At 56.3% G+C, this 14,366-nt stretch overlaps 1 protein-coding gene across 2 annotated transcripts in view; it reads left to right on the top strand.

The window, feature by feature from the left end:
- ZNF236 (zinc finger protein 236) overlaps positions 1-11,593 on the top strand; it is a gene marked incomplete at both ends in the record, with an annotated part of 52,776 nt that extends 41,183 nt beyond the window's left edge. For both annotated transcript variants that reach the window (XM_080714427.1, XM_080714426.1), the window contains 10 exons: positions 940-1,299; positions 2,046-2,191; positions 2,275-2,515; positions 2,947-3,123; positions 3,946-4,133; positions 4,668-4,796; positions 7,069-7,266; positions 7,866-7,995; positions 10,447-10,623; positions 11,481-11,593. In XM_080714427.1, coding sequence (XP_080570553.1) covers positions 940-1,299; positions 2,046-2,191; positions 2,275-2,515; positions 2,947-3,123; positions 3,946-4,133; positions 4,668-4,796; positions 7,069-7,266; positions 7,866-7,995; positions 10,447-10,623; positions 11,481-11,593 — 1,859 coding nt within the window. The remainder of the gene's footprint in view (positions 1-939; positions 1,300-2,045; positions 2,192-2,274; positions 2,516-2,946; positions 3,124-3,945; positions 4,134-4,667; positions 4,797-7,068; positions 7,267-7,865; positions 7,996-10,446; positions 10,624-11,480) is intronic.
- Positions 11,594-14,366: the final 2,773 nt, after the last annotated feature.

Here is a 14,366-nt window from a genome sequence, read left to right as displayed (position 1 = left end):
TTCCTGTGGTCCCGCGACTCATCTCTGATAGGTTAACATGCAGAAGGACATAACAGGCCTGGGACCTCTTTAGCAAGGCTCTGCTACCTGCGGCCTTCTGTGGTCCCTGGTGAGCCCCCGCCTGTCTCTCGGGTCGCAAGGTGCACTTGCTGAGGGGGAGAAGGGGCCACCCATGCTCCCGCGGCTTCTGGTCTCCGCTGCTCTGCCCGGGCTGGGGCGGGCGTGCCTGTGTGGATGGGTGGAGAGGAGTCCCTCTGCGTGTGTTCAGCACCTCCTCACCATCTGAAACGGTGAGGCCGTGAGCTGAGGCGCGCCCTCCTTGGCTCCTGTGGCACCGTGCCCAGGCCCCAGGAGGAGCGGCGCTGTGTCCTGGGCAGAGGCAAGTGGGAAGCCAGGCAGTGTCCTAGCCCGCTCTCCAGGGTAGGCCACAGCGACTCTGGCTGGCGACCCTGGTGGCCTTTGTCACACAGTGATGAGAAGAGGCAAAGAGGAAGGAAGGAGGTGTGCGGCCCGACCCGGCCCCGGCCCATGCGTGTTCCACGTACGGCGCCACCGCACCCCGGCATGCTGGTTGTCCCTGTAGAAGAAAGGGTCACGAGGTTGACATGCCGTCGTAACAGAGGGTGCCGCACAGACCTGCCCTCAGTCCTGTGTGGCCCTGCGATCCAGATGCTCTGCTCAAGGTTCCCGACAGTGGGTCAGGTCGTGGGAGCGGCAAGTCAGCGCCGCAGCGGGGAGCTGGCCGGGCGCTGCGGGCCCGCCACCTGCAGCATCTCGAGGTGGAGGGCAAGTACTGACGGTGCGGGGCCCACACGCGCACACATGCGGGTGCTGGCTGGCCCGTCGTGTACACACACACACACACACACACACACACACACACACACACACGCAGCCGCCCGCGGGCCGCACACTGATTCCCAGCCCGCCTCCCCACAGGTCAGAAGCTGTTCAGCTGCCACGTGTGCAGCAACGCCTTCTCCACGAAGGGGAGCCTGAAGGTCCACATGCGTCTGCACACGGGGGCAAAGCCCTTCAAGTGCCCGCACTGTGAGCTGCGCTTCCGGACCTCCGGGCGCAGGAAGACTCACATGCAATGTCATTACAAACCCGACCCCAAGAAAGCCAGGAAGCCTGAGGCGCCAGGTGCCACGGAGGGGCTCCCGTCCACGGGCCTGCTCAGCCCGTCCTCCAGCGACCCCAATGTGCTCATCATGAACAGCTCTGTTCTGACTGGACAGCTGGACCAGAACCTGCAAGGGCTTGTGGGCCAGGCCATCCTTCCCGCGTCGGTGTCAGGTATGCAGAGCGGGGCCCATCCTCCACCACACCTGCCCCACCCCTCAGCGCCCAGCCAGCCCTCGCAGTCCATGCCCCTCTTGGTGGCAGCAGCCTGGCAGAGCCATCCGGCATCGTGGGCTGACTGCGTGGAAAGCAGGATGTTCTGGCCAGTGGGGTCTGCTTGTGTCGTTGTTAGTGAGTGCACGCGTCATAGCGGCAGTCTGCCCTCCATTCCTGAGGCTCGCAGCCGTTAGAGCCGGGCTGCCTCTCCTTAACAGTGGTGGTTGATTGAAACCTGTGGCTCCAGCCGGGCATGGTAGCGCATGGTGTAAGCCCAGTGTTTGGGAGCTAAGACAAGAGAAGTACAGCCTCAGCTCAGTGAGGCCGCCACAACTTAGTGAGACCCTGCTTAAAAATGAAGGATAATAAATAGGGCTGGGGGTGTAGCTCGGAGATAGAATGCCCCTGGGTTCCATCCCCAGTACCACAAAAGAAGAAGAAAAATCTATGGCTTACCTATAGACTTTCTGATACTTCTCTGATATGTTCACAATAAGTAAGACTATTATGTATATCACAGGACTTATTTTGTGGTGACTAAGTTAGATAATGTATATATATTCTAGAAATACTAGTATTACCTAGGTCATATTAACATCACCTATAAAAACTTCTGTACTTAAAAATCTCTGTGTAAGAGATGTGCTCTTCAAGACCTGAAAATCACGTCTGGTTGCTGGCTTCCCTTTCTCTCCTTCCTGCAGCTGGTGGTGACCTGACGGTGTCTCTGACAGATGGGAGCTTGGCCACTCTGGAGGGCATCCAGTTACAGCTGGCTGCCAACCTGGTTGGGCCAAATGTTCAGATTTCTGGAATTGACGCCTCCAGCATCAATAACATCACGTTGCAGGTATGGTAACTGCCTGGCTTCCTGTGCGCTGGCCTCCACGTCAGGGAGGCACCAGGCTTGACGGTGGGCCTCTGTTATTCTAGATCGACCCCAGCGTGCTACAGCAGACGCTTCAGCAGGGCAGCCTGCTCACTCCGCCGCTCGCGGGGGAACCTGGCACGGGCCCGCAGAACAGCTCTCTGCAGACGCCAGACAGCTCCGTCCCAGCCAGTGTGGTCATCCAGCCCCTCTCGGGCCTCTCCCTGCAGCCCACGGTGACGTCGGCCAACCTGACCATTGGGCCGCTGTCTGAGCAGGACTCCGTGCTCACCACTAGCAGCAATGGTGAGAGCTGTCCCCTCGTTCATTTCTTTATAGGCGCGTGTTGGCTGCAGGACACTATGACGCCGTTTTCTTTTCTTGGTAAACCTCAGTGAAGAAGGGCTCCATCCTGAGGGTAAAGCAGACCTTCCCTGCAGCGCGGCCCCGTGTCGCCGCCTTCACGCACTGCTTTCCTCTGACTTCGTCCTGTCCCATCAAAGTCTTGCTTTTTATTCACTTTTAATTAATAGCTGTTAGTTTTTATGGTGCTGGGGTCAAACCCAGGCTCTCATATGTGCTAAGACATGCTTTTTTAAATGAAGTAATTAGAGGTGACTGATAATTTACTTTGAATCCTTATCTTTTGAGATAATAATTTAAAACGTTTTAACATAAACTAGGAGGAAGGTGTTATTTGAGTCTCAGCTGTGTTTTGTTTGTTTGCGGATGAGCAGGGACCCAAGACCTCACCCAGGTGATGACGTCGCAAGGCCTGGTGTCCACCTCCACGGGCCCCCATGAGATCACCCTGACCATCAACAACTCGAGCCTCAGCCAGGTGCTGGCCCAGGCCGCCGGCCCCACTGCCTCATCCTCGGGGTCGCCCCAGGAGATCACCCTGACGATCTCTGGTCAGTGAGCTAGCATGCCTGTCGTCCCCACAGCCCCAGTCTGGGTGCCTGGGTCCCTTCCCGCGGTGCTTAGCTTTGCAGAGCCAGTGCCCAGTGAGGATTTCTAATTTAAACAAAACCTTCCTTTCCTCAGGTCACCTCTAGTTACAGTCCTCTATGTTTGCAAACACTTAAAACCCAGTGTTTTGCAACAGAGTGTGTTACTTCAAGTCTCTAAATACTGGGTTAACTGGAATTCTTAGGAAGTGTTTTAAAAGCACTGTGTAGCCTCAAAGGTCTGGCAGATTCGAGAGTGACGCTGAGTGTGCACCGGGCTGGAGCTGCCCTTCAGCTCCCAGTGGAGCCCCTGAAGTGGCCCGGTAGAAGAAGCGCTTCGCTGTTTCCCTTACAAAGCAGACGGCTTCCCTGAGAAGGCGTCCAGTGCAGGGTGTGCATATGGGACGTGGTCCAGAGAAGCTCCGTGTTCGCAGTACAGACGTCTTCAGAGGCCAGTATTGAATCAGGGCTCTCAGCTCAGCCGTGCTAAACCCGATGGAGTAGTAGTCTGTCTGGAATTGCTGGGCGGATGGCAGCAGGTGGGGCACGGCTGGGCAGGTGGCCACTTGGGAGCGAGATTCTGGGCACGATAACTGCCTGGTCCTGTCCCGGGCCCTGCTTTGCTGTATTGCCCCGCAGAGGCAGACTGTCCTTGCACATAACTAGAGTGAAGGAAGCTTTGGCATCGCCTCGAAAAGAGGCCGCTGTGGCTCTTTGGTGTGGCGGTGGTTAACTGATAGGCCCTGCTGAGCCCTCCTCCCCTTACCTCCATGCTGCCTTCCTTAGAGCTGAACCCTGCCAGCGGGAGCCTGCCTTCAACGACGCCCATGTCACCGTCTGCCCTCTCGACTCAGAACCTGGTCATGTCTTCGTCGGGCGTGGGGGGAGACGCCAGCGTCACTCTGACCCTGGCAGACACTCAGGGCGTGCTGTCTGGGGGCCTGGACACTGTGACGCTGAACATCACCTCCCAGGTGAGTGTCCGCGGGGAGGAGGGCTGGCACTTCTCTATTATCCTTTTCCGAGTAACGTTTCCGAGCTTTTTATGTTTATTAAGAAAGTAATATATTGAACATTAAAGGGGTGAAAATTGAGGCAGCATAGAAAAGCACAGAAAGTAAAGGCATGAAGCGCAGCGCCGCTGGGGCTGCCGTGAGCACTGTAAAGGACCTCGTGAACCTACAGCCATGTTGCTTATATAAGACAAGTGCACCCTCAGTGCATCCCTTTGCCGGCCCCACCAGCCACCAGAGCCGCTCTGGCGCGGTGCTGCAGTGGATTTGGGCGCAAGCCTGGTCGCGGGTGCCGTGTCGGCAAGGGCTGGGTAGGCAGGTGGAGTGTCTGCGTCCTGGTTGCTTGGGCTTCTGGGTGAGCTGCTGCTGCATACGCTGGATCGGAGGCACATGTGTGTTCATACCCTGACTCGAGCCAAGATGCTGGAAAACTAGAGCCCTTTGGAAAAGTCACGGTGGTAGCGCTGCAGCTTCTAACGCGCAGTCCTTCGCCAGGGCCAGCAGTTCCCAGCCCTGCTCGCGGATTCCTCCCTCTCGGGCCAAGGTGGAGCAGGCTCCCCACAAGTCATACTGGTGAGCCACGCCCCGCAGTCGGCAGCAGCTTGTGAGGAGGTCGCCTACCAGGTACGGGGCCTGCGCTGGGCGGGGCGGGGCCGACGGGGAGGCTGGCGGGGCAGAGCAGGCTCCAGGCTTGGTCCTCTGGGCCTGTTTCAGGAAGCATCTTGCGTTAGCCTGCCAGCGGCCTCGCCCGCTGCCAGGGCCATCTCTGCGCTGGCTCGTGCTCTCTGACACCTCGCTGGCTCCTTCGGGTCCCCTTGCACTTTTGTACCGCGCATATCGTGTGTGAAGTGAGAGCTCTCTCTCTGACGAGCCTCTTTTCTGTACGTACCTGCTTAGGAGCTCCCACTTTTGTATATGGTAATCCAACCCAGAAAAGTCTAAACATTTCCCTTGAAACTTCTCAGAGTCAGAATAAAGCACAGATAATCGCTACCACCGAGATTTGTGAACTTAAACTTGATGCTCCGGTATTTTTCGCAAGTGAGTTTTCAGATCGCCAGTTTGTCAGTAGGACCAGGACTTGCATACATATGAAGTGAAGTGGAGACCAGTCTGCAGAGTGGGCCATTGGCAGGAGCTAGCCTCGTCTTCTGTTTCCCTCTCCTGGCTCTCGGGCCACTGCCGCACAGCTCTGCCTGCCAGCCTCGGCTGGTTCAGTCACTGTGACCCGGCCCTGGCACTCTTCTGGTGCACAGGGTGCCATGGTGCCTGCGGGCCTGGGCCAGCCCAGCTCAGCGGCTTGCTCACTGCCTCACCCTGCTCTTGACGGGCGAGAAGCGCTTGGGTTGTTGTGGGTGACCTGAGCCTGCAGGTGGGGCTCTGTGTGGAATTCTCCGTTCCTTTCCAGCTGGGCACCACTGGCAGCCCTGCCTTGTTGAGGTGCTGGTTTTTTTTTTTTTTTTTTTTTTTTTTTTTGTGGTACTGGGGGTGGAACCCAGAGGCTTTCTACCTCCGGGCTATACTCCCAGACCTTTTTTATATTTTATTTGGAAACAGGGTCTCACTAAGTTGCTGAGAGCCTCACCAAGTAGCTGAGGCTGGCTTCGAACCCGTGCGATTCTCCTGTCTCAGCCTCCCAAGCGCGGGGATTACAAGCATGCGCCACCACGCCCGGCTTGGGGTGCTGTTTTTGGACTTAGGACTTGGGGTTCTTAGGACGGCCTCTCGCATAGGCTGATGCCTGGCTGTGCTGAGATTTGCAGAAATGGCTTCCCCGTTCGTTTGTCTCTCCTGAAAGCATCTGAGCCTGACTTGTCTTTCCGTGAGTGAAGCGTGAAGCGTCCTACTCAGAGACCTCCCCGTGTTTCAGTCACGGTGGCCCCGTGAATGTTCCAGGTAGAGACCTCCAGGCACACCCCACTGGGTGAGCCGCAGGGGCCCCTGTCACTGTGGCCTTTCTTTTAACTATGTAGCTTTGTATCTCCTCTTAAGCAGCAGTCTTGGGTGCACTGAGTCCAGGGTTTTCAGACTTTTGACTCAGAAGAAGATACATTTTGTGCAGTGACATAACTTGTGTATTTTTGTTGGTTTTTCTCTTCACACACACTGACACATTGCGGTAACCCTTCGCAGCCCTCACTGTACCTATTTGCAGGATCATATCTGTTTTCTGTTTGTTTCTCCCCCACTGCAGTCTTTTTCTACTTAGCACAAATTAGCAACATCAGAGCACCTTGGAGAACCTTGTGTTGCGGTTATAGTTTTTCCATGTACTTCTGTGTGTTCCGGTTTTGTGGGAGTCTTTGCCAGGCTAGGAGTAGAGGTCGGACGGGCGCCGCCGTCTTCACGTGCGGAGCTGACGTCTGGCTTCATAGCTGAGTCGTGAGCTCTCCTTGAGCTGCTGTTTGGTAGGAGACAGGGTCCCCACCTTCAGACGACCTGGAAACCTGCGGTGGGTGGGACTCACAGTTTGGGAAATGCGCTGGTTCCACCTAAAGCTGGAGCCCTCTTACAATAACGATAGCGCCACTGGCTAAGTCCTCCCGCCAGGGCAGCAGCATCTGGAGCGACATCCCTGACACTCGCCAGGCAGAGAGCATGGCCGCTGTGGCAGGGTTCTCGTGCCTTCGCACATGCCTTGGTCTTTCTGCACCCACCTTCGTGGGCGGGCGCCTTGCTCACCTGTGTGTAGGGACGTGGGCACCAGGTGATGGGGAGTGAGCTGCTCCCGGCCGGCCAGGCTCCAGGAGCACGACCAGGACGTCGAGGCCGCAGAGTGGACGGCATCCGGGCCTTGGCTTGCCCTTGCTGAGGCAGTGCCACCTGTTACGTGTGTGTGTGTGAGGGGGCATCCAGACCCGCCGTCTTATTAATCACAGAATGCCTAACTCCTCAGGTGACTGATGTTTCTGCCCAGCTGGCCCCGAGCGGCCAGCCAGAGAAGGAGGGTCCGGCACACCAGTGCCTGGACTGCGAGCGCGCCTTCCCCTCGGCTGCGGTGCTGGCGCAACATGGCCGGGAAGCCCACGGCAGGGAGCGCGTCCACGTCTGTGGCATCTGCAGGAAGGCCTTCAAGCGTGCCACGCACCTCAAGGTAAGTCCCAGGGACGCTCGCACACAGCTAGGGGTAGCCTAAAGACTACACTGTCGGCATGATTGTACGTTGGTACAGCAGCAGGAAATCCTGCGGTGCGCATCATCAGGAGCCCGCAGCACTGTCGATCTCGGAGAAAACTGCACATGAGTGTGGGGTGAGGGACAGACTGACCAGAACACAGCCGCGAGGTGGAGGACCTCCCAGAGTCGTGGGCGGGCATCTGGGGAAGAGGCATGCTCTTGGGCTTTCAGGCAGGCAGCCGGCCTTTGGGAACCTTGCCCAGGGCCATGACCTCTGGGTGGGCTCGCATCAAGCAAGCAGGCCGAAAGGCTTTCGTGGGCTCTCACTGAGCTCTGTGCTCGATGTCCCCCATCTCCTTGAGCCTCAGCAGGCCTGGACAGAGTGCTGCCATCGCCCTTGGGAACCCATCTGTGAAGGCCACGGGCCTGGTGAGCCGAGGCTTAGCAGAGCCAGCCCTGCACCTGCGGTCCTGCGGGCAGGCCTCATGGGCCTGGCCGCGGTGTGTTCTCTTGGCCATGCGGGCCTCTGAATGTCTGTTGTGGTCTGACATGCCCTTGGTTTCTGTGTTCCTCCAGGAACACATGCTGACGCACCAAGCTGGCCCTTCCTTAAGCTCCCAGAAGCCCAGAGTGTTCAAGTGTGACACCTGCGCCAAGGCCTTCGCCAAGCCCAGCCAGCTGGAGCGCCACAGCCGCATCCACACAGGTGAGGGCGGCTGCTTCTGTGCTGCTGCTTCTGCAGCTACTGTCACTGCGGAGGAAGGAGGGCTCAGGCTGAGATTATGTGTCGTCTGCTGCGTGTTTACAGAGCAAGGGCCCCACGTTCGTTTTTCCCTAGTTTTTTACTTGATTACCTTTTCAAGAGCAAGATTCTGCTATTTGCCTTGTGACTCTAGAGGATAGAAGTGATCAGGAGAGCTCTCACAGGCTCCCGCCTGCCGCCAGGTAGGACAGCGAGGGCGCCTCCCCGTTCCTCCTCTCATCTGCAGACTTCCTCTCTCACCCGCCCGCTGCAGCCTCTGGGGCGATTCCTGCGCTCACTGCCCTGCCGTCACAGAGGCAGCCCGGGCTCACCCGTCACCACTACCTCTCACGTCTCATCTCCAGCCGTGTCCACCGACGCCCGTGCGTTGTCCTGTCCCTTCACCCCATCTCTGCAGACGTCACCAAGACCTCTGCCGCCCTGTCTCCTGTCTAGACGACAGCCAGACAGCCCCCGAGAGGCAAATCTGAGCCTTCTTCCCCACCCCTCTTCCCGCTCCGAGCCCAGCACCCACCCCGCCAGGCCATTGCCTGCTCAGCTCCCCCTGGCACTGGAGGTGGGCAGCCCAGGTTCTCATCTCCTGCCCAGCTCGGTCCCCGGTGTTTTCTGGCCCGCAGTGGTCTCCCAGGCATTCCTGGGCACTCACTACCTAGCTCTAGGGTTAACCCACACAGCTCCACAGAGACCAGCACGCAGTGCCCTCCTCCAGCCTGGCCCCTGGTCCCTGTCTGGGCCTATGTCCTCTCTTGACCGGGGTCTTGTTCGGGACTGCAGTTCAAGCCCGTTGGGGCTGCAGCGCACAGGTAGTTGGTGAAGAGCAAGCTCTGCTGCACCTTCCTGACATGGTGCTCCAGAGCAGCCTCAGAGGGGAAGGGCTCCCGTCCTTTAGAATAAACAGCTGGCGTGGCGAGCCAGGCTTGTGTGTGGACGAGGGCCTGGCTCGCCTCTCCAGTCCATAGCGAGGGTGTGCTTAGGGCTCCAGGTCCATCTTCAGAACCTCGACTGACAGGTTGGGGTTTCTAAGCAGACAACCTTCAGCCCACAGTGGAAGGAGAGAGTGCCGGGCTTCTTGTCTATCCAGATGTGCCATTAACCACCAATCTTAAAGTCTGTGTTTTGTTAAGTATTTCTGTAATGTGTCTTTAAACCTAGAGGCTTAATAACATGTGTCTGGTCTTATTGTGAATCTTTCCACTCTAGTTTCTCAGGTATTACTGCTAATCAGATAGGGCCATTAAATATTTTTATTTGATTTTTAAAACCTACCCTTTTTTTACAGTACTGGGGGTAGAACCCAGGGACGTTCTACCTCCGAGCTACACCCCCAGCCCTATTTTTTTATTCTTTATTTTGAAACTGGGTCTCACTGAGTTGCAGAGGGCCTCACTAAGTAGTAGCTGAGGCTGTCCAGAAACTGCAGTACCCCTGTCTCCGCCTCCCAAATGCTGGGATTCCATGCGTGTGCCACCACGCCTGGCTTAAAACCTACCATTTATACCCAGCATCTGTTCTTCCATTTTGTTTTTCTTTTTGTTGTTGTAACTACGATGATTCAGCAGTAACATCTGACATGTCTTTGTGGCTATGCGGACACTGAAGACGATAGGAAGCTTTGAGCCATATTTTGAGCTGTTCAGCCTGGTTGCCCGTCTTTGTTAGCAGGCTGCCGCGTGCGTCTGTGTTCGCAGGTGTGGCGTTCTGTTGTGTTCTCCCGTGGGCGGGGGCGCTGCCTCTGGCTAGTGCGTGCCCCAGGCGGCAGCCTGTCGGGCTGGAGTGCCCTCTGCCCTGTGGCCTCTCTGCTCCTCTGAGGCTCTGGAGCCCTCCATTAACTGCGTCTAAACCACACGGATTCGGCTGAGATCTTAAAGAGCGGGCGTGGTGGGCGGCCTTGTGGCTGTGGATGCTCCCAAGCCAGGGAGGCTGCACTGAGGGCGCAAGGTTGGCGGGCCACGCCACGAGGCTCCACCCTGGAGCCTGCAGTCAGGAGCAAGGGCCGCGCCCCAGCCTCTGCCCCCGGGCTGCTGCGGTAAGGGAGGAGGACAGGCCCAGCGGAGCGCGGAGCTGCTTCAGGCCATGGCACGTTGTCCACCCGGGGGGCTAGGGAGGCGGCGAGCGGGTGGCGGGCGGCGAGGCCGGCGCCGCGGTCAGCCTTTGCCCTGGCCGCCCGTCCTCCGCGTCTCTTTCTGTGCTGACTCCAGACACTTAGCACTGTAGGAGCTGCACTTGTTAGCGTATTTGATTTTCCCCGCCTCTGCTGTCTTTCTGCTTTACTGCACAAGATGCACTAGACGCCTTCACCCAGCCGTAACGCTCTGCTTCTGGTCCCGACGCTCCTCTCCTCGCGGTGGCCTCGGCCTGCGCGGAGCGGTCCTGACTGCAGCCTTGTCCTCGCAGGGGAGCGGCCATTCCACTGCACCCTCTGTGAGAAGGCCTTCAACCAGAAGAGCGCCCTGCAGGTGCACATGAAGAAGCACACGGGGGAGAGGCCCTACAAGTGCGACTTCTGCGTCATGGGCTTCACGCAGAAGAGCAACATGAAGCTGCACATGAAGCGGGCGCACAGCCTCGTGGGTGAGCGCCGGCCCCTGCTCAGGGCGGGTCCGGCCAGAGTCTGTGCCTCGGGTGATGGCGCACATGGGGCCCCGTGCAGTGGTGTCGGCCCCGGGCGCCCAGCTCCCAGGAGCACACTGGTGTTCTCACCGCACAGCTGCCGGGCCGCGCCTGCCCACAGACCCCATCGCTAAGCAATGCGCCCCAGTGGGTGGCTGTACGTGGATTTGAGGAGCGTTTGTTTCTGGGTTACTTCAACAGAAAGCTTGAGGGTCACGTGGCCTCCACCCAGAACCTGTGCAAGCGCTGTCTGCGCCCCATGCTCGGTTTCTGTGTTGACCACTGACGGATTCTGCGCCGCGGCTGCTGGGAGGGAGGTGCTGCCTGGCTCAGTTGCTCCTCCTAGTTTCCCACAGAGCCTGCGTAGTGTCTGTTTAGGGAAGGCCTGGGAGTGAACACCCGAGAGCAGGCTGTCCGCAGGGAGGGCTGGCAGGGCTGGAGTCCGAGCCGAGCCTGGCTGGATCAGCTGGCCGCTTGAAAGCCGCGCTCCGAGGAGTGGGTGGGCCTTGGCGTGTCTGTGTATGGTCTGCTGGGCTTGTGTCCAGACGTGCCAGAGGCAAGGCGAGGGTCATTTGTCTTGAACACGTGCACGGGAGGCCTGCTCCTCCTGGTTTAAAGCACGCATTTGCTGTTGTTAGTCGTCAGCACTCGTCGCTGGTTCTGCGCTGATCTGGCCTCTGCGGGCGGGTGACAGTTGCCAACATGGTGTCACCCCAGCCTGCGGGATTCTTTGTTCTCTGGGATGGGAAGCACACCCAGTTAGGGTTTCTGCCTCCATGCTGGGGGTCTTGAACCTGTCGTCTCCTTGTGCCTTGCAGGAACCTTGCAGGCCATCCCCCAGCAGGACGGGGAGGAGCTGAGGACCCTCCATCTGGAAGAGGTGGTGGCGGAGGCGGCGGGCGAGTGGCAAGCCCTCGCCAACGTGTTCTGAGGGAGTGCCGGAGCCCAACCATGGAGAGCAGAGCTCCCGCGTTCCTGTCTCAAAGCTCGGAGTGTTAAAACATACTGCAGTCGTTTTTTAGCTATAAAATTATTTAAAGAATCATTGTTTTTCAGAGACTCTAGGAGAAAAACTGGGAAACTGCAAACGCGTTGTCGTGTGTCTACAGATCACTGAGCTCAGGTACGCAGCGGTTGGTCTCATCTTCCCACGGCCAGTGGGTCCAGTGCCAAGGACGCCGACTGGGTCGTACTACCATCCTGGTGTGTTTCTTTGTATTAGCAAAGACAGAAGTTAACACGGAGCAAGCATGACAGCTCCCTCATGCTTTCTGTTATAAGAAGCATTGCTTGCAAGCCAGCTTGAGATAGACGCGTGAAGTCAGGACGCAAGGCCTACCACGGGAGCTTCACCTTTCACTGGTCGTCGTGGGGGTTAGTAGAATCGTCTCTTAGCCTACCATGAGTTAGTGTGACTAACCAACTCCTCGAGAGACGGCTGGACCAGTTCTCTCCATCGCTGATGTTACCGCTAGTTGGTAGAGTGCAGGCCCTGAGGCGGGACGGACGGAGGAGAGCCGGGCACAGTGGAGCCGCGTGTGCCTGCTTGGGCGCAGTCGCTGCAGAAGCACAAGCCACAGGAGTGATGCGCCACCCCGTCCGCCTCGGCACACAGTAGGTGCACTTGGAGTTTAAGGACAAGAACCTATGAAGGCCAGCGATTTCCTCCTCATGCAGAGAGATGTGATTTTATTTCAGGGAATTCTTTAGTGTCGCCAACGGTGCCCGTTAGACACGTCCCAACCAAACCCGCCTCGCCAGCGGTGCCCCGTTAGACACGTCCAACCAGACCCACCCATCCGGGGCTGAGAGCGTGCGTGGCCCTGCAGCATTCCAAAGACAGAGGTTCTCTACTTCATGTAATTTTCCCTTGAAATTATTTATATGTTCTATATATAAATACATATGTACATAGATATATGGGCCTCTGTGTGGCTGAACAGTATATTTTGTAAATAGCACTAGTCCCTATCGCTGAGCACGCCCGTGGCTCACCCAGGAGCCCGTCAGTGAGGATTCTGTTCACTTCACTAATAAATCGATATCTTTTTCACTGTAACACAAAGCTGGATTTTATTTTTATTTTTATTTTTTCCTGAAAGATAATGCCTTCGTTTCCTCTCTTTGCCCCCTTGGTTTCGGAGGAGAGTAGGTTCTTTACGAATGTGCGTGGACACGCTCTCCGAGGGCGGCGCCCCGGGCCGGGTGGGAAAGCGCCGGCCACTGCTCTTCCTCTCCCGGGCGCTGGGTCCTCCTTGCTCACCTTGGTCTGTATATACGTACTACTGGTGGTGAAGTGAAAACTTTTGTTATGTGAAAATATTTAAGTCAGAAAGCTGTTAAATAATATTACCCTTTTTCCAAACTGCTTTGTGTATTGTATATTTTTTTAAGAAAAGCAAAGCCTTACTTGACTTGTTGTGATACTGGACTTCCCATAAATCCCACGGCCCCCGAGCGTCGGCGTGTTCACCTGGCTGTGGAAGTGTTTTCAGAAAAATTGTACTTGTGCAAGAGTTTTTAAAGCTCTGCTTTTAATGCACTTTTTCTTTTATAATTTTGTATTAAAATATTTTAGAAATGTTGGTTAATTTAGTGAACAAGTATCTCCAAAGTTGGAATTATTGGAATTTGAAATTTTTGTTTTTGCTGGTTTGTGGGTCATGCGTTTTGCTTTTAGCATTAAGTGTCATCTCAGGACACCTCTGAGGAGGGTGTTTATTTGCTAACTGTACAGGGAACATCGCTGAGTGACCGCTGGTCATTGCTGTTTGAGTAAGGCCGTACCTGGTGAATCTGAAGCTACTTTTATTTTCGTTAAAGAAAAAGCAAAATTTATCAAGATTTCATTCTGTGTCTTTTCCCAGTTTATTAGCAGGCAAACTCAAAGACATTTATGTACTATTTGGGTTCACTTCCTAATCGTAAAAGCTGCTTCTTTGCAAAACATTCCTTGAAAATATGTTTCGAAAACATGAGATTTCCCTTGAGTCTTCGTGGTTTACAGATAAGCCCGTATATTTTACTGGCTGACTAAAGAGTCATTTAGGAGAGAGGTTTCTGGCCTCATGCTTGCATAGAACCAGGGTTCTGAACAGAGAGAGCTGTATTTTTAGAACTATCTCACCGTGGGATACCTGCTTTGGAATAACTATGTAGGAAATGTGATTGATTTTCTCCTTCAGAAATATTTAGAGTAGTTTGGCATGTAGGTTAATTGAAGTTCAGATATTTTTAGCAGAAAAGGCCCTTAGCAACCTTGTCTGTGAAGTCCAGACCATGAGTGTGCCCTGCAGCATGTGGGCAGAGCGGCCTGGCTGGACAGCGAGCCTGGGCGTGAGCGGCCTGCGGCCCACCTCACTGGCCAGGCTGCCCAGGCCCCGCCTAGTCTGTAGGCTGCTTTTGAAAGGACAGAAAGGTCTTTCTTTAACCCTCCTTTCTGGTGAAGGAACTGTCCAGCGCTTAAATAGGCTGAAAGGATGAATTCTCTTCCCAAAGAGGCGCAGTGTGGAAGCAGGTCCAGCTGGTCAGGCTGGGGCCGCAGGAGCAGTCCAGTGTAGAGGATGCACAGAGGGGCTGCAGGCGAGTAGCAACTGGCATGAGCAGCCAGCGCTTCCCGTCCCGGCAGGCTCCACCGGGCTCCTGTCAGCACTGGGCATGCTTGGCGGGGGAGTCCAGAGGAGAAGCGCAGGCCAGCGGCGCCC

The sequence above is a fragment of the Muscardinus avellanarius genome, assembly GCF_963383645.1.
Source record: "Muscardinus avellanarius genome assembly, chromosome: 17".
Taxonomy (NCBI): domain Eukaryota; kingdom Metazoa; phylum Chordata; class Mammalia; order Rodentia; family Gliridae; genus Muscardinus; species Muscardinus avellanarius.
The sequence above is the reverse complement of the archived record's forward strand: the minus strand, read 5'-3'. Positions and strand labels throughout refer to the sequence as shown.